Raw genomic sequence first — 24,521 nt, 5'->3', positions numbered from 1 at the left:
TTACTACACAAGAACGAAGTTTGGGTCGTGTGCGGACCGCTTGTGGCTCTTAAGCCCTCTTTTTGTCACCCTGGCCGTGCAAAATTCTGAAACGTCCCTCGGCAAAAAAAAAAAAAAAAAAAAAAATCTGTCCCTGGGCCCTTCCCTGGTTCTGGGCCCAGTTGCAGTCAAGTGAGGGGCGGCGCGCGCTCCCAAGTCCCCGCTTCAGGGGCTGGCACGCGCCTGGCGCCCAACCCCCAATTCCCGGCTGCTCAGTGTCCCCGCCCCCGGGTTTCCGCGCCGGCGTAGCTATTTCAAGGCGTGCGCCCCGCGGTGGACTCACCGCTAGCCCGTAGCGCTCGGCTTCCTGCTAACTCTTCACCTCCTCTCTCAGCTCCCGGCAGCATGGGTGTTGGGCCAGCCTCGCTGCTCGCCGCCCTCCTGCTGCTTCTCTCCGGCGACCGCGCCGTGCGCTGCGACACACCTGCCAACTGCACCTATCTTGACCTGCTGGGCACCTGGGTCTTCCAGGTGGGCTCCAGCGGTTCCCAGCGCGATGTCAACTGCTCGGTTATGGGTAAGCCGCCGGCTCGGCAGTCCTCCGGGTCGTCCTTTCTGCCCTTGAGCCCCTAACGCAGCGCCATGCTAACTACCGCTTGCCCCCAGGCAGACGCTTGTGGGTGGCCAGAGCATCTTGACTGGATTCGGAGACCCTTGGTGACCTTCTTCCCCGCTAGGCCCGCGAAGTTAAAGTTCATCTGCTGAGAACTTCTAACTCCACACTTTCTTGGTTATCTTGGGGACTCAATACTTTTATCAAGAACTTTTTTTAAATCTCTCCCGCTTAATTTTGTTTGGTTTGAGAGAGACTTGGGAACTGCAATCTTTTGATTCTCCAGTCCGATCTGGCAGCGTTATTTTTAAAATTTATTTTTATTTTCATTTTTTATTGCTATTGTACCAGTGAAGACAGGTGAGCTCAAAGACTCTCGAGGATATAGCAGGAAGTTTTCTCTTTTTGTTAGTTGGTTGGAAAGGGACTTTCTGCCCGGCGATTTTGGTTTGAGCGTGTGTTGATGAGTACTAGAAAACGTCTAGTACCACTCTGAATTGTTTCATGCATTGCAAGGAGGTTAAAATTTAAAAAATAGTAATAACAGAAAATTTAACTCTGAGCCTACTAATTGGAAATGCCCAGAGTCATGCACAATGCCTGGCTCATGGAAGTCTCTCAATAAATACCTAGTGTTTGAACATACTGGAGATATTCCATATGCCTTCGGATAACGTGGTTGCCCCTAGAAAAAAGAAGGGGGTGGGGTGGAAAAAAGACAAAGACAATCACTGGTCAGAAGAGTCACACTGTGGTCTACCCAAATCCTCTTACAGCCTGTTACTTTTGCAGAGTCAGTAAAAAATCAGCTATAATTTTCTTGTCAGCAGAACAAAGATTGTTAAGTCATTTGTTACTAAAGAAAGACCTTTTTAACTGACTATATAGCATTTCATAATCCTGAGCATTATAACTTTTTTTTTTTTTTTTAGAACAGCATCTCGCTGTCACCCAGGCTGGAGTGCAGTGGCGCGATCTCGGCTCACTGCAACCTCCACCTCCCAGGTTCAAGCGATTCTCCTGCCTCAGCCTTCCGAGTAGCTGAGATTACAGGCGCCGCCACGACGACCAGCTAATTTTTTGTATTTTTAGTAGAGACGTGTTTCACTGTGTTAGCCAGGATGGTCTCTATCTCCTGACCTCGTGATCCGCCCGCCTCGACCTCCCAAAGTGCTGGGATTACAGGCGGGAGCCACCACGCCGAGCCTTTTTTTAAAAAAAAAAAAAAATTTGGGTTTGAAGGTTGGGGCAGAAAGAGATCGGGGTTTGCACTGCCCCGTCACATGCAATCTCCCATGTCAGAACATTAATCTGAAACATGGAAAAACTGTTTAAAATGTAGAACGCTCCAGATTGACACAGCTGAACCATTTTCAGGCAGACTCTGCCTATAAAATTACCTTTGGCCTTAATCCAGTAATTAAAGGCACCTATTGGTCTGAGCCCTCATCTATGAAGGTTAAACGTTTCATTCCTAACAGCACAAATTAGTTTTATAGGACACAGACCTCTAGTTTGCCGAATAAACTTTGGAAAGATTCAGATTATGAGGTTCTAAACTGTAGAGTCTTTGAGGAGAAAGGTACCCCATTTCTTCTGTGAATAGATCATTTTGTGTCTTCTCCTGGGCTTAGTACATTGTCCTCCTTAGAATCTGATAGCTAGTCTGTTTATTTGTCTTTTTATTGTCATACCTTTTATTCTTGCATTTCCCACTTTTGACTAGCATTTTGCCTTCTCTCCATTTCTGGAAGCCTGTAATTTTCAACATTCCCCATTTCTCCTTTTCTTCAGTGGAAAAATTTCTTCAGTGTTGGGATGCTCTGGAAAGGTACTGTACTTTTTGGGGTATCCTTGCCTGCTGGGCTGCATAGCGTATCTCTCCTTTTTGAGACAAGGTCTCACTGTGTTGCCCAGGTTGGAGTGCAGTTGTGCAATCATAGCTCACTGCAGCCTCCAACTCCTGGGCTCACAATCCTCCCACCTCAGCCTCAGCCTCTCAAATAGCTGGGACTACAGGCTTGCACCGCCATAACCAGCTAATTTTTAAAAAGTATTTTTGTAGAGACAGGGTCTCACTATGTTGTCCAAACTGGTCTTGAAGTCCTGACCTCAGCCCCCCAAAGTGCTAGGATTATAGCCGTGAGCCACTGCTCCTGCCTGCATTATCTCAAATTTTGAGAGCCTAACTGTGTCACAGTCTTGCCTGGGAGCAGGAACTGTTTGAGGCAACAAAATGGATCCTCTGGTTTCTTCACTAGGCACACTGTGCTCAAACTGGGTAGCATGAAAGGAAAGCAGCACAATTATAATTGAAATTGGGGGATTCTTTCCCCTATTGAAATCCAAATCATTTTCCTTTATTGTGCCTTTTTTTTTTTTTTTTTTTAGGACCACCAGAAAAAAAAGTAATGGTGCACCTTCAGAAGCTGGATACAGCATATGATGACCTTGGCAATTCTGGCCATTTCACCATCATTTACAATCAAGGCTTTGAGATTGTGTTGAATGACTACAAGTGGTTTGCCTTTTTTAAGGTTAGTTTGTTGGAAGTTGGATTTACGTTTTCAATGATGTGATATCTGAAACCTCTTCTGATTAGTAGACCCTCAGAATTTTAATTTTAGATTAAGAAGATAACCAGAATTGACACCACTCTTCCCAAGAGTAGTGGCTGGTATAATTTTGCCACTTTATTTAAAATTATGATTTTAGTAGGTTTAAGAAATACCAGCTCTACATTTGAATATGTATAAATTACGTGTAAAATTTACATTTTCGTAAGTATGACTAAATTCTTAATTTATTTTCATTATTACTACCACTTTATTTCTAAATATTGCCATAGTCATTTGGCTTTGTTCTGAATCTATAGGAAAGATATAGAGATTACACATTTTGTTTTCTTGCAGTTATTATGCTTATCCTTCCTATCACTACCTGTTGGCTATGAGAGATTGGCCTAAATGATTCGTTATCCTAAATATACTAAATATATTGAGTAATGTTTTCTTCTGAACTAAGAGAGAGAACCCAGGAGTTACTCCCTTAGGCTGGTTAAAGTAAAAGGTAGCCAGGTCAATCCAGCTTGTTTCCTTCTCTCACTAGGAAAGAACTGCTGTTCATTCTCATAACACACTGTTCCAATTGCGAACATACTCAGGGTTAAAATAGTTTAGCACAAATTGCAGCCCATTTCATTTGTTCTTCTCAAGCTAGAACTTTTCTTGTAAGCTAAATATTAAATGGTTCAAGTAAATTGGAAACATAAGCTTGAAACTAGGCGTTTCTCATTATACATAGAGTATAAATAAAGACAGACTTTTTCATGGCGAAAGGTTTACAGCCCTTAAAACATCTGGAAAGAAGTGGGAAAGTAGGGAATGACTGTTAAGTATGATAAAAGACAAAGCACCAACAAAGGCCTGGTTCTAAACTTGTTATAATTTCTCGTGGGAGTTGTGGTCTGTCACGAGGTTATGGCGGTCCAAGCAAGTTTACCATATTTTTTAGAATAATAACTCCCAGAAATATTTTTAAAATAAGGACCTTTCTTTAATATGGAAAAAAAAAAAAAGATAAAAGGAAATAGAGGGGAAGAGGCTGCCTCTCCTCAACTGGATTTGCTGGTATGATATGCAGCTGGTAGAAACTAATTTGTCCATACTGGCTGTTGATGGCCAACAGTCCACTGAATTAGTGGAAACCCATGGTTAACCAGTTGTTAACTATTTTTAGTATCATTTCCAGATGCTATGCATTTTTTTGTAAAAACATACTTAGTATCTATATACATTTTAAAAATTGTAATGTATATGTGGTATATTTAACCTGAAAGTAATCTTTGGTATATATGTTGATGAGCCTAGGCCTTTGCAGACCTCTTACAGTTACTCTGTCACAGCCCTTCAAAACTTATTTGACTTCAGATTAAGAATCAATTGCCTGTGGAATTCATGTGCAAAGAAAGAGATATTCAAGGCAATTGTTACCATGTACCATAAACCTTGTCCATAATTTTCTGTCATTTTCTTTTCCTCTGTCTCTATCTCTTCTTGTTTGACACACAATAGACACTTAGTCAATTTATTACAAAAGGAATGAATGAAGTGGAATTCAGTTGGGAAATAGGTTAAATGAAGTATTTAGGAGATGAGCAGATATAAATAGACAAGTACATAGTTTATTCTTCTGACTTAGGAAACTTTTCATTCTTAAATTCTGCAGAATTGGAGAAACTGGTGGGGAAACTTCTAAAATCATTATTTAATTACCAGAGATGTAATAGATATAGACAAAAGCAGTTTTCTTCTATTATATTTTTATCAGTTTGTTCTTAGCTTAAATAATAGTCCAAAGGTGGTAGGGACAGAGGGAATTAGCTGGTGACTGAATGAGGAATTGTATTACTTTACGTATTTCTTGTGAATCACGGTGTAAGCACATTTGGTGTTTGCCATAGCCTCAGAACATTAGTTACATTAGGTCAATAGAAAATCACTTTTTAAAGCCAAATAAAGTTATGTGTATTCCCAACCATAAGTTGGAAAGAGTTAATATATATGTTGTTGGAGGTTAGAACCCTGCCTAATCCTATGATTCTGGATGGCATTGGTCAAATCCTTATTCTTCCATTAGGAATAACAATAGGAAAAATACTCCTGCCCTACTGATTTCAGGATATGTATGTTTTAAAGTGCCCATTTGACAGAACCATTATCAAGGCTGTGTTTTGTTTTTCTACAGAGTAATGAACCACTCTGGTCAGTAGTTAGGTCTTATGACAGGGACCATAATTTCCTTTGGCAGAGTAGAATATAACAGGTACTTGTTTTTGAAACTTGATATAATCAGATAGTTCCAGATAAACGTAGTTTGCAAAGTAATAAAATACGTTATTTTAGGAAATCCAACTGCAAGAGTGATAGGAAGCAGAGTTTAAAAACTTAAGAAAGATATTAAGATGGAGTTGACTTTGAATAATAAAGTCATCCACTGTTGGTGGGTGACATTTATTAATACAGAAAATTTACAGATTTTACCACAAGCGTCAGGGTATTTCCTACAGCTGGGGAAACTGTGCTTGAAAGGACACGTAAATCAAGAAAAACACAAGCCCATTTAATAAGTAATGCATGTAAGAATTGTTCCTACAGAATTAGAAAGCATCTTTTACATTAAAATTTATTTTTGTAAAAGGAGAAAACATCAAAACTTGAGTAGTGTTTGCTATTCAATTTTAAGAGTCTTACATAAACGAAAACACACTCAACCTACTGCCATTACAGAAATATTTGACAAATTTTTGCCGTGCTTACCTGCCATCATTGTTGTTATCCTACAAATCAATTGGATTTTCATACCTCTCCACTGACTCATGGAACCCTACCACTTGTTTTGTTTTACCTTCTTTATATATGCTTCAGATATGCTTGAAGTAGATTGTTTCTTATTGTTCTCGCTGCTCGAGTTTGTTGAGTAGTTGGTACATGCAGAGTATTTGTATGTTATGATATATATAGGTTTTGTCCATGGTTCCTGGCTCATAATTCACTCCCAATACCCTTCTTTCAGAAAACCAGACTCTCTCTCTCTCTCTGATCTTCTCGTAGCCTCCTTTCATCTGCCCACTGCAGGACTCTAATCTGATTATGGGTTCTAAAACCCTCATACCAGACAGTATTCTGCCCCATACTATAGCAGAAGGAACACTGCACAGAGATACCAAGAAGAATCTGAACAGACAGGCCTTGTTGGGATTAGATCATGCCCTTTTAATCTAATTACATTTCAACATGGTTATCCATGCTTTCATCATGTGTATTCAATGCATGCTCCATAAAAGCCCAAGAACAGATTTGAGGGAATTCTGGAGTGCTAAACACGTTGGGTCTGACAGGAAGGTGAAGAAGAACTCAACATGCTAGAAGGGTGGTCCCCCCCAACTCCACGGGGACAGAAGCTCCTGTGCCTGGGACCCTTCCAGACCTTGCCCTATGTATCTCAAGTGTCTGTGTATTTATGTCCTTTCAAATATCCTTTGTAATAAATCATAAATGTGTTTCCCTGAGTTTTGTATGTCACTCTGTCAAATTAATTGAACCCAAAGAAGGGGTTATGGGAACCCTAATTTGAAGCCAGTCTGTCAGAAGTTCTGGAGGCCTGGACTTGAGACTGGTGTCTGAAGTGGGCAGGCAGTCTTGGGGACTAAGCCCTCAACCTATGAGGTCTGAAACTGTCTCCTGGTGGGTAGCATTGGAGTTGAACTGGAGGGCACTGAGCTGGTGTCTGCTGCAGAATTGATTGCTTGCTTGCTGGTGGGGAGAACTTCCTACATATTTTGGGGGCACTGAAGTCTTTTGTATTGATTGTTGTTGCCGACTGGGAGAATAGGAAAAAACACGTTGAGTAGTTTTTCCACACCACAGCATTCTTTTAGGCTCCTGCTTTTACCTTCTGCTTCCCTCAGCATCCTGCATCTCACCAGGAGAGACACAGCTTCTTCCTAGTTCTCGGCATTCCACTTCGGAATCAATCGTGATACCAGTAGCTCCTATTGCTAGAAACTTGCTTTATTAAGTTCTCCTTATTCAGGGCTCATCTGAAAGAGAAACATTTATGATTTGAGATTTCTAAGCCATTTTAAAACTTGGTTTTAACCGCTTGAGAAATTGGGGGTAGAGTAGGGATGGAGATATGTATATTTGCTTGTGACTTCAAGCTAGATAAAAGTTTGGAAGGAATAAAACTTTGACATCTAAAGTTTTTGCATAGTTTGAGTTGAGCAGGAGGCTCTAGGTATGTTTTTAAAATATTTTTTTCAGCTGGGCACGGTGACTCATGCCTGTAATCCCAGCACTTTGGGAGGCTGAGGCGGGCGATCACCTAAGGTCAGGAGTTCGAGACCAGTCTGGCCAACATAAAGAAACCCCATCTCTACTAAAAATACAAAAATTAGCTGGGTGTGGTGACACACACCTGTAATCCCAGCTACTCAGGAGGTTGAGGTAGGAGAATTGCTTGAACCCAGGAGGCAGAGGTTGCGGTGAGCCGAGATCACACCATTGCACTCCAGCCTGGGTGACAGAGCAAGACTCCGGCTCAAAATAATAATAATTAAAAAAAAAAATGAAAGATTTTTTCTTACTCAGCATCCTCCAGGCATTTTATTATAGCACTTTATGTGAGTTACATATTACATTTAGGGCCCACTCAGGTGGGTATCTAAGCATTTGAAATAACCTTATGTAAACTAATGAGTAATTAGGCCTGTGGCAAGAGGGAAACATTCTTAGAGGCGTTCAAATTCAAATTTCCTTTAAAATACTGGGCTGGCCAAAAAGGCAATATTATCTACAGGCCAGTTTCTAAGATTATCAGATTTTAGTAGCATTTACCATTTCATCGTACTTGGCACACTTTAGCAAATTTGCACTTCTTAAAAGTACCTGCAGGTAACCTGTATAAAAACACAGTGCAGGCTGGCTTGTCTCGTGCCTGTAATTCCAGCATGTTGGGTGGCTGAGAAGTTGGAGACTAGCCTGGCCAACATGGTGAAACCTCATCTCCACTAAAAATACAAAAATTAACCAGGCATAGTGGTGCACACCTGTAGAGCCAGTTACTTGGGATCTGAGGCAGTAGAATCGTTTGAACGCGAGACAGAGCTTGCAGTGAGCTGAGATTGCACCACTGCTCTCCATCCTGGGCGACAGCGTGAGACTCTGTTACTAAACAAAACAAAACATACACACACACAATGTAACAACACAAAACAGAATACTGTGAAAATGCTTAATTATGTCTGACTTTACATGGTGGGTGGATAATGTGATTATATTTTCTTCTTTATGCTCTCATGTACTTTGTTCATTTTTAATGATGATTATGTGTAAAGCTCCTCTGTATAGCATCCTCTCCACCAAATTGCCCAGAAACAGGAAGTCCTATAAAACAAACTAAGCTCCAAAAAATGACCTGTTGAATAGGCCTTTTTTTAAAACGGAGTCTAGGTCTGTTGCCCAGGCCCTCACTCCTTCCACCTCCTGGGTTTAAGAGATTCTCCTTCCTCAGCCTCCAGAGTAGATTGGATTACAGGTGCCCACCATCATGCCCAGCTAATTTTTGTATTTTTAGTAGAGACGGGGTTTCATCATGTTGACCGGGCTGGTCTTGAACTCCTGACTCAGGTGATCCACCTGCCTGGACCTCCCAAAGTGCTGGGATTACAGGTGTGAGCCACGCGCCCCGCCCCCCGCCAGCCTGAATAGGCTTTCTAACCTTTTACTGTTTCTCATTTTACTTTTTCTGAGGCAGTAAAAGAAACTGACTGTAAAAGGGAGCAGTAGAGAAGGAACTCAGATTTTATTTTGAAGATTAAGCTACTCAAGGGCTGAGGAAATACGTAGAGGGGAACTAGACTCATTATGGCTGGAAATTTTATTTGGTGATAGTGAAGTAAATCTTAGTGCTTTCTAATTGAGCTCTTGTTTGGAGCCCTCCAATCTTAATAGAACCATAAGCTAAAACATATGACCATCAGGGCTTCTAAAGCAAGTTGCTACTCAAAACAAGAACACTTTGGGAGGCTGGGGCTGGTGGGTCACCTGAGGTCAGAAGTTGGAGACCAGCCTCCACATGGTGAAACCCCTCTCTACTAAAAATACAAAAAGTAGCTGGGTGTGGTGGTGCACGCCTATAGTCTCAGCTACTCAGGAGGCTGGGGCAGAAGAATCGCTAGAACCTGGGAGGCGGAGGTTGCAGTGATCCGACATTGTGCCACTGCATTTCAGCCTGGGCGACAGAGTAAGACTCTGTCTCAAAAACAAAACTAAACAAACAGAAACAAGAACTCTATGTTGAGAAATCCATACTAGAGGATTTAATTCCTTACTTTGTGTGCTAATGATTAATAAATTTCAAACTTATCACATAGCCAGAAATATCGCCTGTGTTTCTACAATAAAGAATTTGGGAATATTGTGCCATTTTTTCATTGAGTCTTCTGGGTTCATTATTAAGATACAACAATTTTAGAAGACTTGTTGAGATAGATATACTTTTTAAAATATAGATTCAATATATCAAGCTCAGCATTTTGTCTTTTTTTTTCTTAAGCAACTTTGGGTTTACTTGTAAGAGTATTTCAATGGAGGGAGAGTATCAGAAGTTTAGCACTGAGTGCATGCCTAACTATTTTATGTCTTCTTTCATGATCATGCTTAATTGCAACATAATGACTCAGTTTACCATTGTAAACTCTTCGTAGGATGTCACTGATTTTATCAGTCATTTGTTCATGCAGCTGGGAACTGTGGGGATATATGATTTGCCACATCTGAGGAACAAACTGGGTGAGCTCCATTGAAAAATTTCTAACTTTCTTATTAAAAGCAAGCTTCCCCACTTCCTGGTGGCTTATGCAAATTAATGCCTATTTATTCATCAGAGGGAGACTGGAGAGATTATGGTTTTCTTATGAATTTCTTGCTTGAGCCTGCTTGTCTGCTATTTCTAACTTGTCTACACTGTTTTATGTGAGTAATTTTCTGCTTTATTATGTTCTGTTTTCACATGTCAAATCAGCTCTCCCAAGAATAATACTTGTAACATAAGTAGTCATGAACTGAAAAGGGTAAAGACCCAGCTAAGGAAAAGGTTGACTCAAGTTCAGTTCACATTTGTAAAGTAGTTATGCTGCCTTAGGTTGCTTATTCTTTTCTTGAAAAGAATCCCTCAAGAGAGAAACATGTGAGGCCACAGCAGCATAGATCTGTCTTCCACAGAGAAGGTGGCTTTTACAGAGAAATTGACATACTCATCACTTACCTCTGAGAGACGTGACCCAGCTTTTTAAAAACTGGCTTGTATTAAGAATGTAGACTATTCACTGAGGAGAAGAGAATCTTATTCACTCATTACATTCTCTTCACATTTTCAGAATAGATGTTTAATCATTGCTCACACTGGATCCATAAATATCTAAAATTCTGATGAAAAATAGGGGATTAGAGAATAAAATCAATAGAGACTTGCCCTTCCTTGCATTTTAACATAATATTCTTTCCCCTTTTCCTTCCTCTGTTACTTGGCTCTTAAATGCTGGAAGTGAGATATGAAAAAGGGAACTGGGGACAAGTATTGAAACCACCATAGGTTTATCTTATATCAGCATTTTCCAAACATTGTAATGGACCAGCCAGGTAGGAATTGCTCATCAGTTGTTTGGCATTATCTTGTTAAACTTCAGCAATGTTCCATACAGCCACTAATAACCATCAAAGTGAGCATTAGAGTTGAAATTAATAAGCTGTTTCTTCTCAGTTCTTTCCGGTAGTTGAATAAATATAGAATGTATTAGTTTTCTTTGTTTCACAACTTCTCAGAATCTGTAATATATTGTATGGTGGTAGCTTAAGACGAAGATACAATAGGAAACTTTTCCCAGATAAGTTCACCTTTTTTTTTTTTTTCCCCACACACACACACACAAAAGCTGTTCTCAAAATGCAGTTTACAAAATTTTATCCTTAACTCTTCACTCTTTTTCCTAGTTAGGGAGACAGCTCCACCAGTAGAAAAGATAAACCTGGTAATTTGTTATGTAAATGGGATAGTCTAGTATCTAGTCATATGCATTCAGGCAGCACTGAGCCTAAATTAAAGTTTGTAAGGTATGCATGTTAATGTATCTAAGTTACTATATTTAGCCTGTTTCTTAAGTATATTTCAAAAACGTATTTGTTTTTTTCAGTGGCAGTTACCTTCAAACGCATGTGCTTCTAAATCATGTTGGTTGCATGTGTAATACATGTCGCTTAAGCATTTAGCTTCAGAATGGCATCTTTCTCGTGAATGTCTTAACATTTACAAAAAAATACCAGGATCTCAAATATTAGTGCTGGTATTTTTTTTTTCTTAAAGAAATTGATATGATTAAATATTATTAAGAGACAATATGATCCTTGTTGGCTTATAACCCTAGTTTTTATTGTCTTGTAGTTATTAAATAGAGCATCTGTTGAGGGACTCTTTTAAAACCACAGCCATGAACAGACGTTGGGGCTAAGAGACACAGCAACTTGCGACAGTGTGGACCTACCTGTAGCAGCTAGCAAAGGCCTCTAGCAGCTACAGTCCCTTCTGGAGTCTTTATTTGCATGTAAAATGCAAAGGAGTCCTGATGACCTACCTCCAAGGCAGCTGCCCTCCTGAACATTCTCTTGGAAAACAGTAAACATCATTTCGGAATGTGAACAACCAGAGACTACACAGGAGAAAGGAAAAAAAAAAATTCCGGAAGATACAAAATCTTGGGTGGCTTCACCTTTCAGCTTTTTAATAAAAGGAACAATATACAACACATTGTTCTTTTTCTCTTTTGAAATCCCTTCTATTACAGTGATTTTTTTCTAAGATTGTCAGGATTTGAAATGTATGTTTTGTTTTATTCACAGCGTACATTTTATTCACAGTTTAACTGTCTCTGCCTGGGTGTCTTTCCTTTCTCTAATTACCTGGAGGAACCCAAGAGCCTATTTTAAGGAGAAAATAAGGCCCTTGGATCTCTTGAGATTCACAGATATAAGTTATTGAAGGGAAGATGGTCCTATGGAGGACATATTTAAAGAAGGGAAAAAAGAGGCTTTCTCAGATAGGTCAGACTGCTAGAGTATACTTCTACAGATTATAGACCTCCAGTACCTCTGGCCAGAAAGATGGTATTGTAAACACCTTTTTTTTTTTCCTTTTCTTTTTTCATTAGGTACAAGCTTTGTGCTAAGAAGTTGACATACTATAAGCTATAAAAATTATGTAAAGTAGATATTACTAATTCCATTTCATAGATAGAGAAAATCTCTTACAGTGCTAAGCTCACAAAATTTCTAACTGTAAAATGCTGGAGCTTGTCTTTCACGTCTAAAGACTTCCTTGGGGCTAAATAGTGAAAAAAGCCATTTCACAAATAAGTTAATGGTATTTAGAGGCATATTTGAATTTCCTGGTAAATCCCAGTCTGTGAGTATCATGAATATTAGTTTAATGTTGCAGGGGCTCATGTTTAAGAGAAGAATTGCCTTGAAGCTTAGGTTTCCTTAGCTATTAGGCTACTGACTTTGTTGCCTAAACCAGGGTTTTTTCATTGAAGACCAAAACTTATCTTCTTCCCTTTGTAGTTTTGTAAATTGGTGGAAGAGCTTTGTAAACTTCAAATTAAGTACAAACTAAGTGTCCTAGTCAAATTTACTCATCTTGATTACACTATTGTTCACACTGATTACTATCTTCTAGCTCTCTCCTGCCAAATATGGACTTGTTTTTTGCTTGCTGGTTTAGATCTGACTTCTTTCAGCTTTGGTAAGCCTGAAATTATGGGGTTATGTTTAATTTATATTGTCTGGGTGGACTTTCCTCTTGCATTTCTGCTTGAATAGAAGAATTTTTCTCTAGAGAGTAGTTTGTCATCCTTACTCTGTTGATTCAGATGACTCTTTGTACCATCTGAGAGGTATACTGTTCTGCTATTCTGAGAATAAATGTTTCAGAAAGATGAATTAAGAGTACAGTGGACTGCTTCCACCTGGAAACTTTTATCCATCTCACCTCTGGACCTGATAAATTCTTTATCACTCAGGACCTTGATGCCACCTCTCTGTGAAACTCTCCCCAGCTCTCTCCATTACCGTGAGAAACATCAGAACTTTGGTTCCCATTGCATATTGCAGGTACCTCTGCTTTCATGCTCTGCTGTAATGGAGTGATTTGGTAGCATATTTTCATCTCTTTCCAGATTGAAAATCTGTATTTCTCCCTATATATCTTCAACACCTAATGCACATAGAACTTTTTAGTTACTTGGAAAATGCACTACAGTTCTCTTTTCTTTTTGCAGACTATTCACAAGTAATACCAACTTAAAAAGAATTAATTTTGTAGGGTTCTAGAAACACACATCAGGAATGGTGCTATATACTTCTTTTTTGATTCCCTGTTCTAAAGAATATTATCAGGTTACCTTCCTGCAGAGTTTTAAAAAAATTGCATATTTCAAGCTGACTTTCAGGATGGAAATATAACCAAAGCAACTGATATGCAAAAAATATATTCAATGACGTTCCTAGATTTTCTTGTAGGGTGTTTTATTGTTTTGGGTTTTACATTTAAGTCTTTAATCCATCTTGAGTTAATTTTTACATAAGGTGTAAGTAATGGGTCCAGTTTAAATTTTCTGTATGTGGCTACCCAGTTCTCCCAGCACCGTTTATTAAATAGGGAATCCTTTCCCCATTGTTTGTTTTTGTAAGGTTTGTCAAAGATCAGATGGTTGTAGATGTGTGGTCTTACTTCTGAAATCTCCATTCTGTTCCATTGGTCTGTGGGTCTGTTTTTGTACCAGTACCATGCTGTTTTGGTTACTGTAGCCTTGTAGTATAGTTTGAAGTCAGATAGCGTGATGCCTCCAGCTTTGTTCTTTCTGCTTAGGATTGTCTTGGCTATACGTGCTCTTCTTTGGTTCTATATGAATTTTAAAATAGTTTTTTCTAATTCTGTGAAGAACGTTAATGGTAGTTTAATGGGAATAGCATTGAATCTGTGAATTACTTTGGGCAGTATCGCCATTTTCACGATATTGATTCTTCCTATCCATGAGCATGTGATGTTTTTCCCTTTGTTTGTGTCCTCTCCCATTTCTTTGAGTAGTGGTTTGTAGTTCTCCTAGAAGAGATCCTTCACTTCCCTTGTTACCTGTATTCCTAGGTATTTTATTCTCTCTGTAGCAATTGTGAATGGGAGTTCATTCATGATTTGGCTGTCTGCTTGCCTTTTGTTGGTATATAGGGATCTTGGTTACTTCTGCACATTGATTTTGTATCCTGAGACTTTACTAAAGTTGCTTATCAGCCTAAGAAGCTTTTGGGCTGAGATGATGGAGTTTTCTAGATGTAGGATCATGTTATCTTCAAACAAAGACAATTTCACTTCCTGTCTTCCTATTTGAATACCTTTTATTTCTTTCTCTTGCCTGATTGCCCTGGCCAGAACTCCCAATACTATATTGAATAAGAATGGTGAGAGAGGGCATCCTTGTCTTGTGCCAGTTTTCACGGGGAATGCTTCCAGCTTTTTCCCATTCAGTATGATATTATCTGTGGGTTTCTCATAAAAAGCTTCTATTATTTTGAGATATGTTCCTTCAATACCTAGTTTATTGAGAGTTTTTAATATGAAGGGATGTTGAATTGTATCTAAGGCCTTTCCTGTATTGAGATAATCATGTGGTTTTTGTCTTTAGTTCTGTTTATGTGATGAATGACATTTATTGATTTGCATATGTTTAACCAGCTTTGCATCCTGGGGATGAAGCCAACTTGATTGTGGTAGATAAGCTTTTGGATGTTCTGCTGGATTTGGTTTGTCAGTATTTTATTGAGATTTTTTTGCATCGAAGTTCATCAGGGATATTGGACTGAAGTTTTCTTTTGGTTGTTGTATCTCTGCTAGGTTTTGGCATCAGGATGATGCTGGCCTCATAAAATGAGTTAGGGAGGAGTCCCTCCTTTTCAATTGTTTGGAATAGTTTCAGAAGGGTATCAGCTCCTCTTTGTACCTAGGGTAGAATTAAGCTGTAAATCCATCTGGTCCTGGGCTTTTTTTTATTGATAGGCTATTTATTACTGCCTCACTTTCAGAGCTTGTTATTGGTCTATTCAGGGATCCAGCTTCTTCCTGATTCAGTCTTGGGAGTGTGTATGAGTTCAGGAATTTATCCATTTCTTTTAGATTTTCTAGTTTATTTGCATAGAGGTGTTTGTAGTATTCTCTGATGGTTGTTTGTACTTCTGTGAGGTCAGGGTGGTATCCTCTTTATCATTTTTTATTTTGTCTGTTTGATTCTTCTCTTTATTTTTGACAAAGCTGACAAAAAGAAGCAGTAGGGAAAGAACTCTATATTCAGTTAATGGTACGGTATATCTGGCTAGCCATATGCAGAAAATTGAAACTGTTCCTGTTTCTTAATCCATATACAAAAGTCAACTTAAGATGGGTTAAAGACTTAAATGGAAAACCCAAAATTATAAAAACCCCATAATACAATATAGGCAATATCATTCTGGACACAGGAATGGACTCAGAAAATCACAGATTTTATGAGAAAGACACCAAAAGCAATTGCAACAAAAGCAAAAATTGGCAAATGAGATCTAATTAAACTAAAGAGCTTCTGCACAGCGAAAGAAACTACCGTCAGAGTGAACAGGCAACCTACCGAATGGGAGAAATTTTTTTCAATCTATCCATATAACAAAGATCTAATATCCAGAATCTACAAGGAACTTGGACAAATTTACAAGAAAAAAGGAATCCCATTAAAAAGTGGGCAAAGAACATGAACAGACACTTCCCAGAAGATATTCATGCGGCCAATAAACATGAAGAAAAGCTCAACATCACTGACCATTAGAGAAATGCATATCAAAATCACAGTGAGATACCATCTCATGTCACAATAGTGATTATTAAAAAGTCAAGAAACAACATGCTGGCGAGGTTGCAGAGAAATAGGAATGCTTTTACACTGTTGGTGGGAATGTAAATTAATTCAACCATTGTGGAAGATGATATGGTGATTCCTCAAGGATCATTACTGTGTATAGACCCAAAGGAATATAAGTCATTCTGTTATATATGCACACGTATGTTTATTACAGCACTATTCACAATAGCAAAGACATGGAATCAACCTAAATGCTCATCAGTGATAGACTGGAAAAAGAGAATGTGGAACATAAACACCATGGAATACTCTTCAGCCATAAAAAGGAATGAGATCATGTCCTCTTCAGGGACGTGGATGGAGCTGCAAGCTATTATCCTCAGAAAACTAATTCAGGAACAGAAAACCAACCACCACATGTTCTCACTTGTAAGTGGGAGCTGAACAATGAGAACACATGGGCACAGGGAGGGGAATAATACACACTAGGGCCAGTCAGAGGTTTGGGGGGCAAGCTGAAGGAGACCATTAGGAAAAATAGCTAATGCATTCTGGGCTTAACCCATTTATGCCTAGTGTTCCGTTTCTGGGATGCTAAGCATGTGGAAGTTATTTATATCCTGCTCAAGGTCATCACCAAGGTCTGATTTTTCACATTCAACAAATTGCAACCTCTGGCATAAATGGGTTAATACCTAGGTGATGAGTTGATAGGTGCAGGAAACCACCATGGCACATGTTTACCTATGTAAGAAACCTGCACATCCTACACATGTACCCTGGAACTTAAAACATTTCAAATATATATGTATATATATTTAATATGGAATTTTAAAAATTACTAATGAGTTATTTTATCTGAGTAATTTTGTATCAACATGCTTTTATTATGGAAGAGAAGATTCAATGAGTACAAAACCGCAGATAGATGTGTCAGAAAATCCCTCAATATAATAAGGCTTAGCATTCTGTGTCATAATTGCCTGTTTGTATTCCTCTCTGGTCTTTAAACTTCATTAGGGAAAGGATCAACTCCGTCTTACTAACCATTTGATTCCCTATGTATTACACTATATATGACAAATAATAAGCCTTCAATAAATATTTGTAAAATAAAGAATATTGTGTAATATATCATGTATTATTTTATTGATGTGTTCTTTGAAGTGTTGTTACCTTTGTGTCCTTAGAGGCTATGGTGGACCCTCAGGCCATTTATGTTGGATGATTTAGTGGAAAAGAGATTAGACTTTTATATTTTATTCGTTTATTTATTTATGTTTTAATCTTGTGTGAGCCTATAGAGGCCAAGATAGGGCTCAGAGTTAAAAACAGTAGTGTTCTAACTTTCAGAACTACTAAAAACGAATTAGCTATCAAGGGAAATCCTGAGTGTTTTCATTGCAGTGGTTCCTCAAAGCCTGGAGGACCGAAGCTTTGAAATGCTGCCCAGTGTGCCTCACCTCTGTTGAGTATAGTGAGGAACACGAGCTAAGGAGTGGATTAGATGAACTCTTAAGATTTTTTCCAATTTTACGGTTTGAATTTATGAGCGAGTAAGTGAGGAATGAGCCCAGGGACTTTGACTACTTTGCTGAGCAGTAAATTGCTGTTTTCTTAGCTTTTCTGGAATGTATATTTTGGTTTTAATGTAATGTCTTTTCAGCACTGGAAATAAACAGATTTATGACCCTACATTTTCACATGTAAACTTCCAGTTCCTTTAGTAAAATGCTGGAATTTGCTTGGCTGTAACACTGTAACAATTTCCTGGCAGTTTTGCATTTTATTACAATTCAACTTTTCAAATCAATGGTTCAGTCCAGTTAATAGGCAGAAAACTCTAGCTATTCCTTGGAACTGACATAGGGAAGTTGGTTTCTTTCTGAGGAAAGACATGACACTCTCTGATGGATATGCCAAAATACCAGTTTCAGTAAAATTTGCCTGGTTCCTTTCAGACAGCAAATGGAGGTAGTTAATTTGTACATATGTAGATTTCTACAGTAAACAAAGGAAAAATATGGAATATGCATTCTTTGTTTTTTAATGTTGCTGGAATATAAGATTTCCATATTTGGTTAATCATCAAATCATTCAACTCCATGCAGAGTACTCTTTTCTGAAATAATCGTCTTGATGGATTAGACTTAGATGTCTACATTTTTTATTACATATTCTAAATTATCTATAGGTACACTTTGAAAATTATACATTTATCACTATACTAGTATATCTGTTATAAAATGTGAAATATTAAGTGATTAAATATCTTATTTATTAATGTCATAAAATTGTGCCCTACCCAAAATACATTTCAAGAAGATATCGTTTGAAAAAATGTAAAATATTCTTCATGATTATGATTTTATTGCCAAAAGTAATGTTAGAGTCCCTGTTACTGATAATTTTCATGACTTAAATTTTCAACATTTGGAGGCAAAATTTTCTGATGTGTTTTAAAATCTTAAAGAATTTCAGTAGATTTTGACACATTTTTGTTAAAAGTATGAAAGTGTCACAGCTTTAGAAGAATTGGGAATAATTACCTATTGATATTAGGGATGATAATTTTAATAGACAAATTTTAACTGAAACATTTGCTTTATTGATGACTAGGACTAAAAAGAATATTATAGTGGTGGAACCATTTCAAAACATCTGTTTTTAAAAACTTAACATGTTTGACAGAAGTCAGAATAGGGTAATTATAAACTTTGCCATTTTCTTATGTTTGCATCATTAGTATTTGCAAATCCTTGTTTCTTTGCAAGTATATTTTAAACTACTTATTCATTTTATGAGTGTTAGCCTGATTAATTCAGGTAAGATGCTCAAGTCAATTTTAGCAGGCAGATGTGAAAAAGGGAATATGCTGTGCCTTAACCATCTTGTAGGGACTTACTAGCACACTGTACATAACAGATGAACATCTGATAGTGGATCTGATGGGCACACCAATGTTGTTTTGTATGTTAAATAATAGTGGAAATTTTCAATTTAAATTAATTTTTTTTTTTTTTGAGCGAGTTTCGCTCTTTTTGCCGAGTCTGGAGTGCAATGACGCGTAGTTGCAGCTGACTGCAATGTCCGCCTCCTGAGTTCAAATGATTCTTCTGCCTCATCCTCCCAAGTAGCTGAGATTACAAGCATGTGCCACCATGCTAGGCTAATTTTCGTATTAGTAGTAGAGACGAGGTTCCACCATGTTGGCGAGGCTGGTCTCAAAATCCCAACTTCAGGTGATCTACCCGCTTCAGCCTCCTAAAGTGTTGGGATTAGAGGCATGAGCCTCTGTGCCCGGCCAGTTGCAATTTTATATTAGAAATATATATGGGAGTTACAATACTTTCTTTCCAATGTTCCGATGGAAACCACTGGTTGAAAGGATAGGTCCCAGTGTCAGCTGCCCAGTTGGCAGTTTTGGATAGAATATAAGCTCTATGAAGGCATGGATGAAGTATCCTTCATGGACACTATGGTAATATTAGTATAGTCACTTGTTTAATGTTTTATAACTTTTTAACTCTTCCAACTTCAATTTCATCTATATCTTTCATAGCAGTCCGGTAAAGTAGTATCAGTTATAGATATCATTCCTACTTTCAGATGAAGTAATTGAGGCTCACTAGCTGTGACTTGCTCAAGGTTACATAAATGATAAGTGACAGAACTGGATTTAAAGGGAAGAGTCCACTTTACTAAACTGCCTCTGTCTTCTAGCCAAGTGTGTTATGTAAAGTAAGTATTCAAACACTGGCCAAGTATATTATTAATCAAGAAAACAACAGAACAGGTTTAAGCAATTTTTTCACTCTCCTCGGTGTCAAAAAGCAGTCAAGTAAAAGATCCAAGATAAATAACTTCAGTTCCCAAAAATAACTTCAATTCCAAAATTTCCCTATGACTACGTAGATCTAATTGGACAGCTGATAAAATGAGTGGGAAATTGAAGAAGGGGTATTTTGAGAATGTGTGGCAACTTAATGGTAATTTTGAAGAAGCAAATGGATAGTTATTGAATCATAATAGTTTTCTAAACTTAAATACTGGGGCTTGATAGTTCTTCAGATTTTAGGAAATTATTTATCTGTTGCAGTAGAAATTGGCATAAATGAATGGAAACTTAAATTATCTCATCTGTACGAGGCAGTCTTCAGAGACTGATGTTTATATAAGTGAAAACCCTCAAAAAATTTTTGGCTGCATTTCAAGCTAGATAGCGGGGTCAAAACTTCAACTTCTTAATTGGTGATACAACGTCAGAAATCACGAAAGTATTTCACTGGAAAAATGACATACCCGAAAACATTCAAATCAAGAAAATCACAGGGGTACAGTGGATGGTCCTCCTTAAGGTACTGCACACTTGGCTTCCCCACTGGTAAATGCCTCTCTTCTACTAAATTGTTGTCGTGCAGAGTGGCATTGCAGCTCTGTCCTTTTACAGAATAATTTCAGGTTCTAAAAATGATACATAATTTCAGGTTATGAAGACTACAGAATAGTATAAAATAAAATTTTAAAAGGGAAAATAACTCCATCAATTTAATGGAATGTGTAGGGTTTAAGTTATAACAACAAAGACAAAGTTGTTTTTTAGGATTACTCATGTAAATACAGAGTGTGTCTATATTAAGAATTACTGGCTTTATGAATATTAAATAAGAAGACTGGGCATGGAGGATCATGCCTGTAATCCCAGCGCTTTGGGAGGCCGAGGCAGACGATCACCTGAGGTCAGGAGTTCAAGACCAACCTGGCCAACATGGGGAAACCCTGTCTGTACTAAAAATACAAAAATTAGCTGGGTGTGGTGATGCATGCCTGTAATCCCAGCTACTCAGGAGGCTGAGGCAGGAGAATTGCTTGAACCTAGGAGATGGAGGTTGCGGTGAGCTGAGATCACGCCACTGCACTCCAGCCTGAGTGACAGAGCAAGACTCCATCTTGGGGAAAAAAAAAAAAAATTTTAAGAAAACCACAGATATAAGGATTTGCAATTAGAAAGCTTGAAGGGAAATTTTTGGAACTTTTGGGTCAACCTAAATTTACAGATAGGGAAGCAGCTTTGGAGACGAACATTTGCACTTCTGAAGTAATACTGTGATTTGGACTGTCAGGCATTGTGATATATTGGCATCACCACACCTCTGTTAATTATAAACTTAACTATTCTCAGTGCCTTGTTAATTGTTGAAATGGGACTTGACATTTGTTGTTCTTTCTTTTCTGTTATTCATTTATTCACTCATTCAGTAATTAATTACTTCCTAGTGCCAGACAGTTTTCTAGGTACTGAGTAAACAAAAATCCTGTTGTCACAGTTATGTTTTTGTGGAAAGAACATCCTGGTAGACTATCGTGAAAAATAAATGAGTTAGTATACATAAAACACAGCCCGTAAGATGGAGTCTGTAATTGTCATCCTTGCTTTATTTATTTATTTAGAGAATGGATCTGATTCTGTCATCCAGACTGGAGTTCAGTGGCTGGATCATTGCTCACTGTAACCTCAAAACACTTGGCCTCAAGTGATTCCCCCAACCTTGGGCTTCCAAAGTGCTAGGATTAAAGGCATGAGCCACTGTACCTGGCCATTGCCCCTGTTTTAAAGATGAGGAAACTGAAAGTACAGAGAGGAAAGTGACTTGCTCAGGATCACACAGCCAATGAGTGGCAGAGCAGTCTAGGCTGTCTAGGCCTGAAGGCATTATTCTTTCTTTCTGTTCTGCATGAAAAACCCTAGGCAGGAATGGTAAAAAGACTGAAAGAGCCAAAAAGACTGAAAAAGCCAAAATGACTGAAAGAGCCAAGGCAACATAGGTACCTGAATAGTGGGAAAACACCCATGAGGACTGCTAGAAATTTTAGGCAGCCCTTAAAAGGCCTTGGGCAACAATTTGAACCTGACTCATAAGTCAGTCAATCCTCTGCAACTGTTTTTTTTTTTGGTTTGTTTTTTGTTTTTTTTAAAGAATACAATGGGTAAAACAATGACCTTTGTAACATGTGAACCTGTATTTGAATCCTTTCCTCTCCATTTAATTTTGCAGAGTCACCTTCATTAGAAAGAAATTTTATCCCAAAGAGATTATCATGAGGCTTAAATAATATAGGTGCAAGCCCTTTGGGTTTTAAAAAAGCCTTTTCTGTCATTTCTGGGTATCTCCTGTCAATGATTTTAGTAACTGTTCACCTCTCTGGCTCTTTGTGAGAAGACAAATTGTAGGAAGAAGTCGTGGATGGCGTTAGGTAGAATGCTTAGTTCTAGTTCCACCACCTCCTTAGGTCTTTTTTCGTCCCCCAAGACTATATCATTTCTGTGTTCTCTTGAACCTGTAAGATTTATGAGTAATCTGTACAATATTTATAAAGTATGAAATCTCTCCCATCGTGGCACAAAAGCAGTCATAGACAATGTATAAATGAATGGGCATGCTGTTCTCTAGTAAAACTATATTTATAGAAATAGGCAGCCTTCTCCAATTTTAGTTTGCTCACCCCTTTCCTATAGAACTCAGGTTTATCATATAAAATGTTACACATTATTCCTTTGAATAAATTGTTTACGTAATACTTTTGAAATTTGGACATTTTCTAGGACATTCTATTGTTTTTGTTTTTAACTTTTCTTATACTGCAGTGAATGTCTTCCTGTGTGTAGCATTTTGTTTGTGTATGTGTGACAGTTTCTATAAAGTAGCTCTTAAGAACTCTGGAAACATTATCAGGCGACTGCCTCAAACAGCAGAGGTAGGAGGGAGCATCGGCCTAACCCTACCTGGCCTGCCTTACCAACATGCAACCAAGGAGAAGAGAACAGGATCAAGAGCCAGTGCCAGAGAGAAATACATAATATGGAGTTTAGGCTGCTTGCCATAAAGTTACCATGTTAGACTGTTTTTGATCTACCAAAATAGAAGCTTTACATAAGTTAGTGTAAAATTAATTTTATTAACCTTTTTATACAACACACCGTCTCATATTGCAGCCCAACAATGTCCTTGGCCTTTGTTTCCATGGTCTTTGTCTTGAGTAGGATTTTAGTAGGGACGTGAGTAGTTGGGAACTGAACTCATGCTAGTGAAGTCATTCTTCACCAGAAGTAGACATTTGGGCTTCAGAATATCGTGAATGACCAGCCGGGCACAGTGGCTCACACCTGTAATCCTAGCACTTTGGGAGGCTGAAGGAAGCAGATCATCTGAGGTAAGGAGTTTGAGACCAGCCTGGCCAACATGGTAAAACCCCATCTCTACTAAAAATACAAATATTAGCCAGGCCTGGTAGCACACGCCTGTAGTCCCAGCTACTCGGGAGGCTGAGGCAGGAGAATCGCTTGAACCCAGGAGGTGGAGGTTGCAGTGAGCCAAGATCTCGCCAGTGCACTCCAGCCTGGGCAACAGAGTGAGACTGTGTCTCAAAAAAAGAGAATATCATGAATATCACCAAAGATAAAAGGAAGATGTGGATATGAGTAGCCCAGAGTAACTTTTCCTGTGCTATATAACATACTGAGTGGTGATTCCCAGGATTCAAGTCCAGATTTTCTGGATTCGAAAGCCATACATTTTTAACTCTTCCCCTAAGTATGATTTGAATTCAGAGAGTCAGATGCAATAAGGTAATTTTAACTTTTAGTGTAGTTTAGTCCACACATTTCTCTAAACTGGGTGTTGGCACACTATAAGCCTCTTTTTGTAAGTAAAGTTTTATTGGAACACAGCCTAGCTCATTCATTTATGTATTCCCTTTGCACCTTTTAGGTTGAGTAGTTGTGACTGAAGTCTTCTAGCCTGCAAGCCTAAAATGTTTACTGTCTAGTCCTTCAAAAAGAAATTTGCCAACCTCTGCCAACAAGCGAAATAATGGGTATCAGAGTAGAGCAGGAGTCCACAAACTACAACCTCTGGAGCCAAAACCACCCTACTGCCTGTTTTTGTAAATAAAAGTTTTATAGAAACATAGTAAGTCAGAGCCTGAAATTGTCTGTGCCCAAGTCTCTCCTCAGAAATTTAGCACAGCAATTTCCCTTTCTGTCTCCCACATGCTACACAGCCATTCTGGATCATGTGCCCCGCCTCCATGAGGAGATGTTCTAACATGAGGGTGACTAGGCTCTGGAGCCAAAGCATCTTAGTTCAAATCCTGGATCTGTTAAAAATAATAGTTATTTTTCAGTTCTAACACTGAAATAAGACAAAGGGCCATATGAGTGAAATGAAGTGTAAAGAATATATTTAACACTTAGGTTACTTTAGCTCCCTCATGATCAGAATATGCTAATAAATTGAGAGATTGACAGAAAAAAATGATTCTGTTTCACTGTGGCTCACACCTGTAATCCCAGCACTTTGGGAGGCCGAGGCTGGTGGATCACTTGTCTGGATTTCAAGACCAGTCTGGCCAGCATGGCTAAACCCTGTCTCT

General features: G+C 38.5%; 1 protein-coding gene across 5 annotated transcripts in view; it reads left to right on the top strand.

Annotated features, from left to right (window-relative positions):
• The first annotated feature begins 269 nt into the window (after window positions 1-269).
• CTSC (cathepsin C) overlaps window positions 270-24,521 on the top strand; it is a 40,577-nt gene continuing 16,325 nt past the window's right edge. The window contains exons 1-5 of one of the 5 annotated variants that reach the window (XM_025355589.1): window positions 290-556; window positions 2,984-3,129; window positions 9,861-9,945; window positions 10,041-10,128; window positions 11,594-11,952. In XM_025355589.1, the coding sequence (XP_025211374.1) occupies window positions 385-556; window positions 2,984-3,129; window positions 9,861-9,945; window positions 10,041-10,128; window positions 11,594-11,600 (498 nt within the window). In that variant the 5' untranslated portion in view covers window positions 290-384 and the 3' untranslated portion in view covers window positions 11,601-11,952. Of the gene's footprint in view, window positions 557-2,983; window positions 3,130-9,860; window positions 9,946-10,040; window positions 10,129-11,593; window positions 17,226-24,521 lie in introns of those variants that run through there. The other 4 variants (XM_025355590.1, XM_025355591.1, XM_025355592.1 and 1 more) reach the window with 4 other exon arrangements.

Source organism: Theropithecus gelada, chromosome 14 (assembly GCF_003255815.1).
Source record: "Theropithecus gelada isolate Dixy chromosome 14, Tgel_1.0, whole genome shotgun sequence".
NCBI lineage: Eukaryota > Metazoa > Chordata > Mammalia > Primates > Cercopithecidae > Theropithecus > Theropithecus gelada.
Note: the sequence above shows the minus strand (reverse complement) of the source record. Positions and strands in the feature narration are given on the sequence as shown.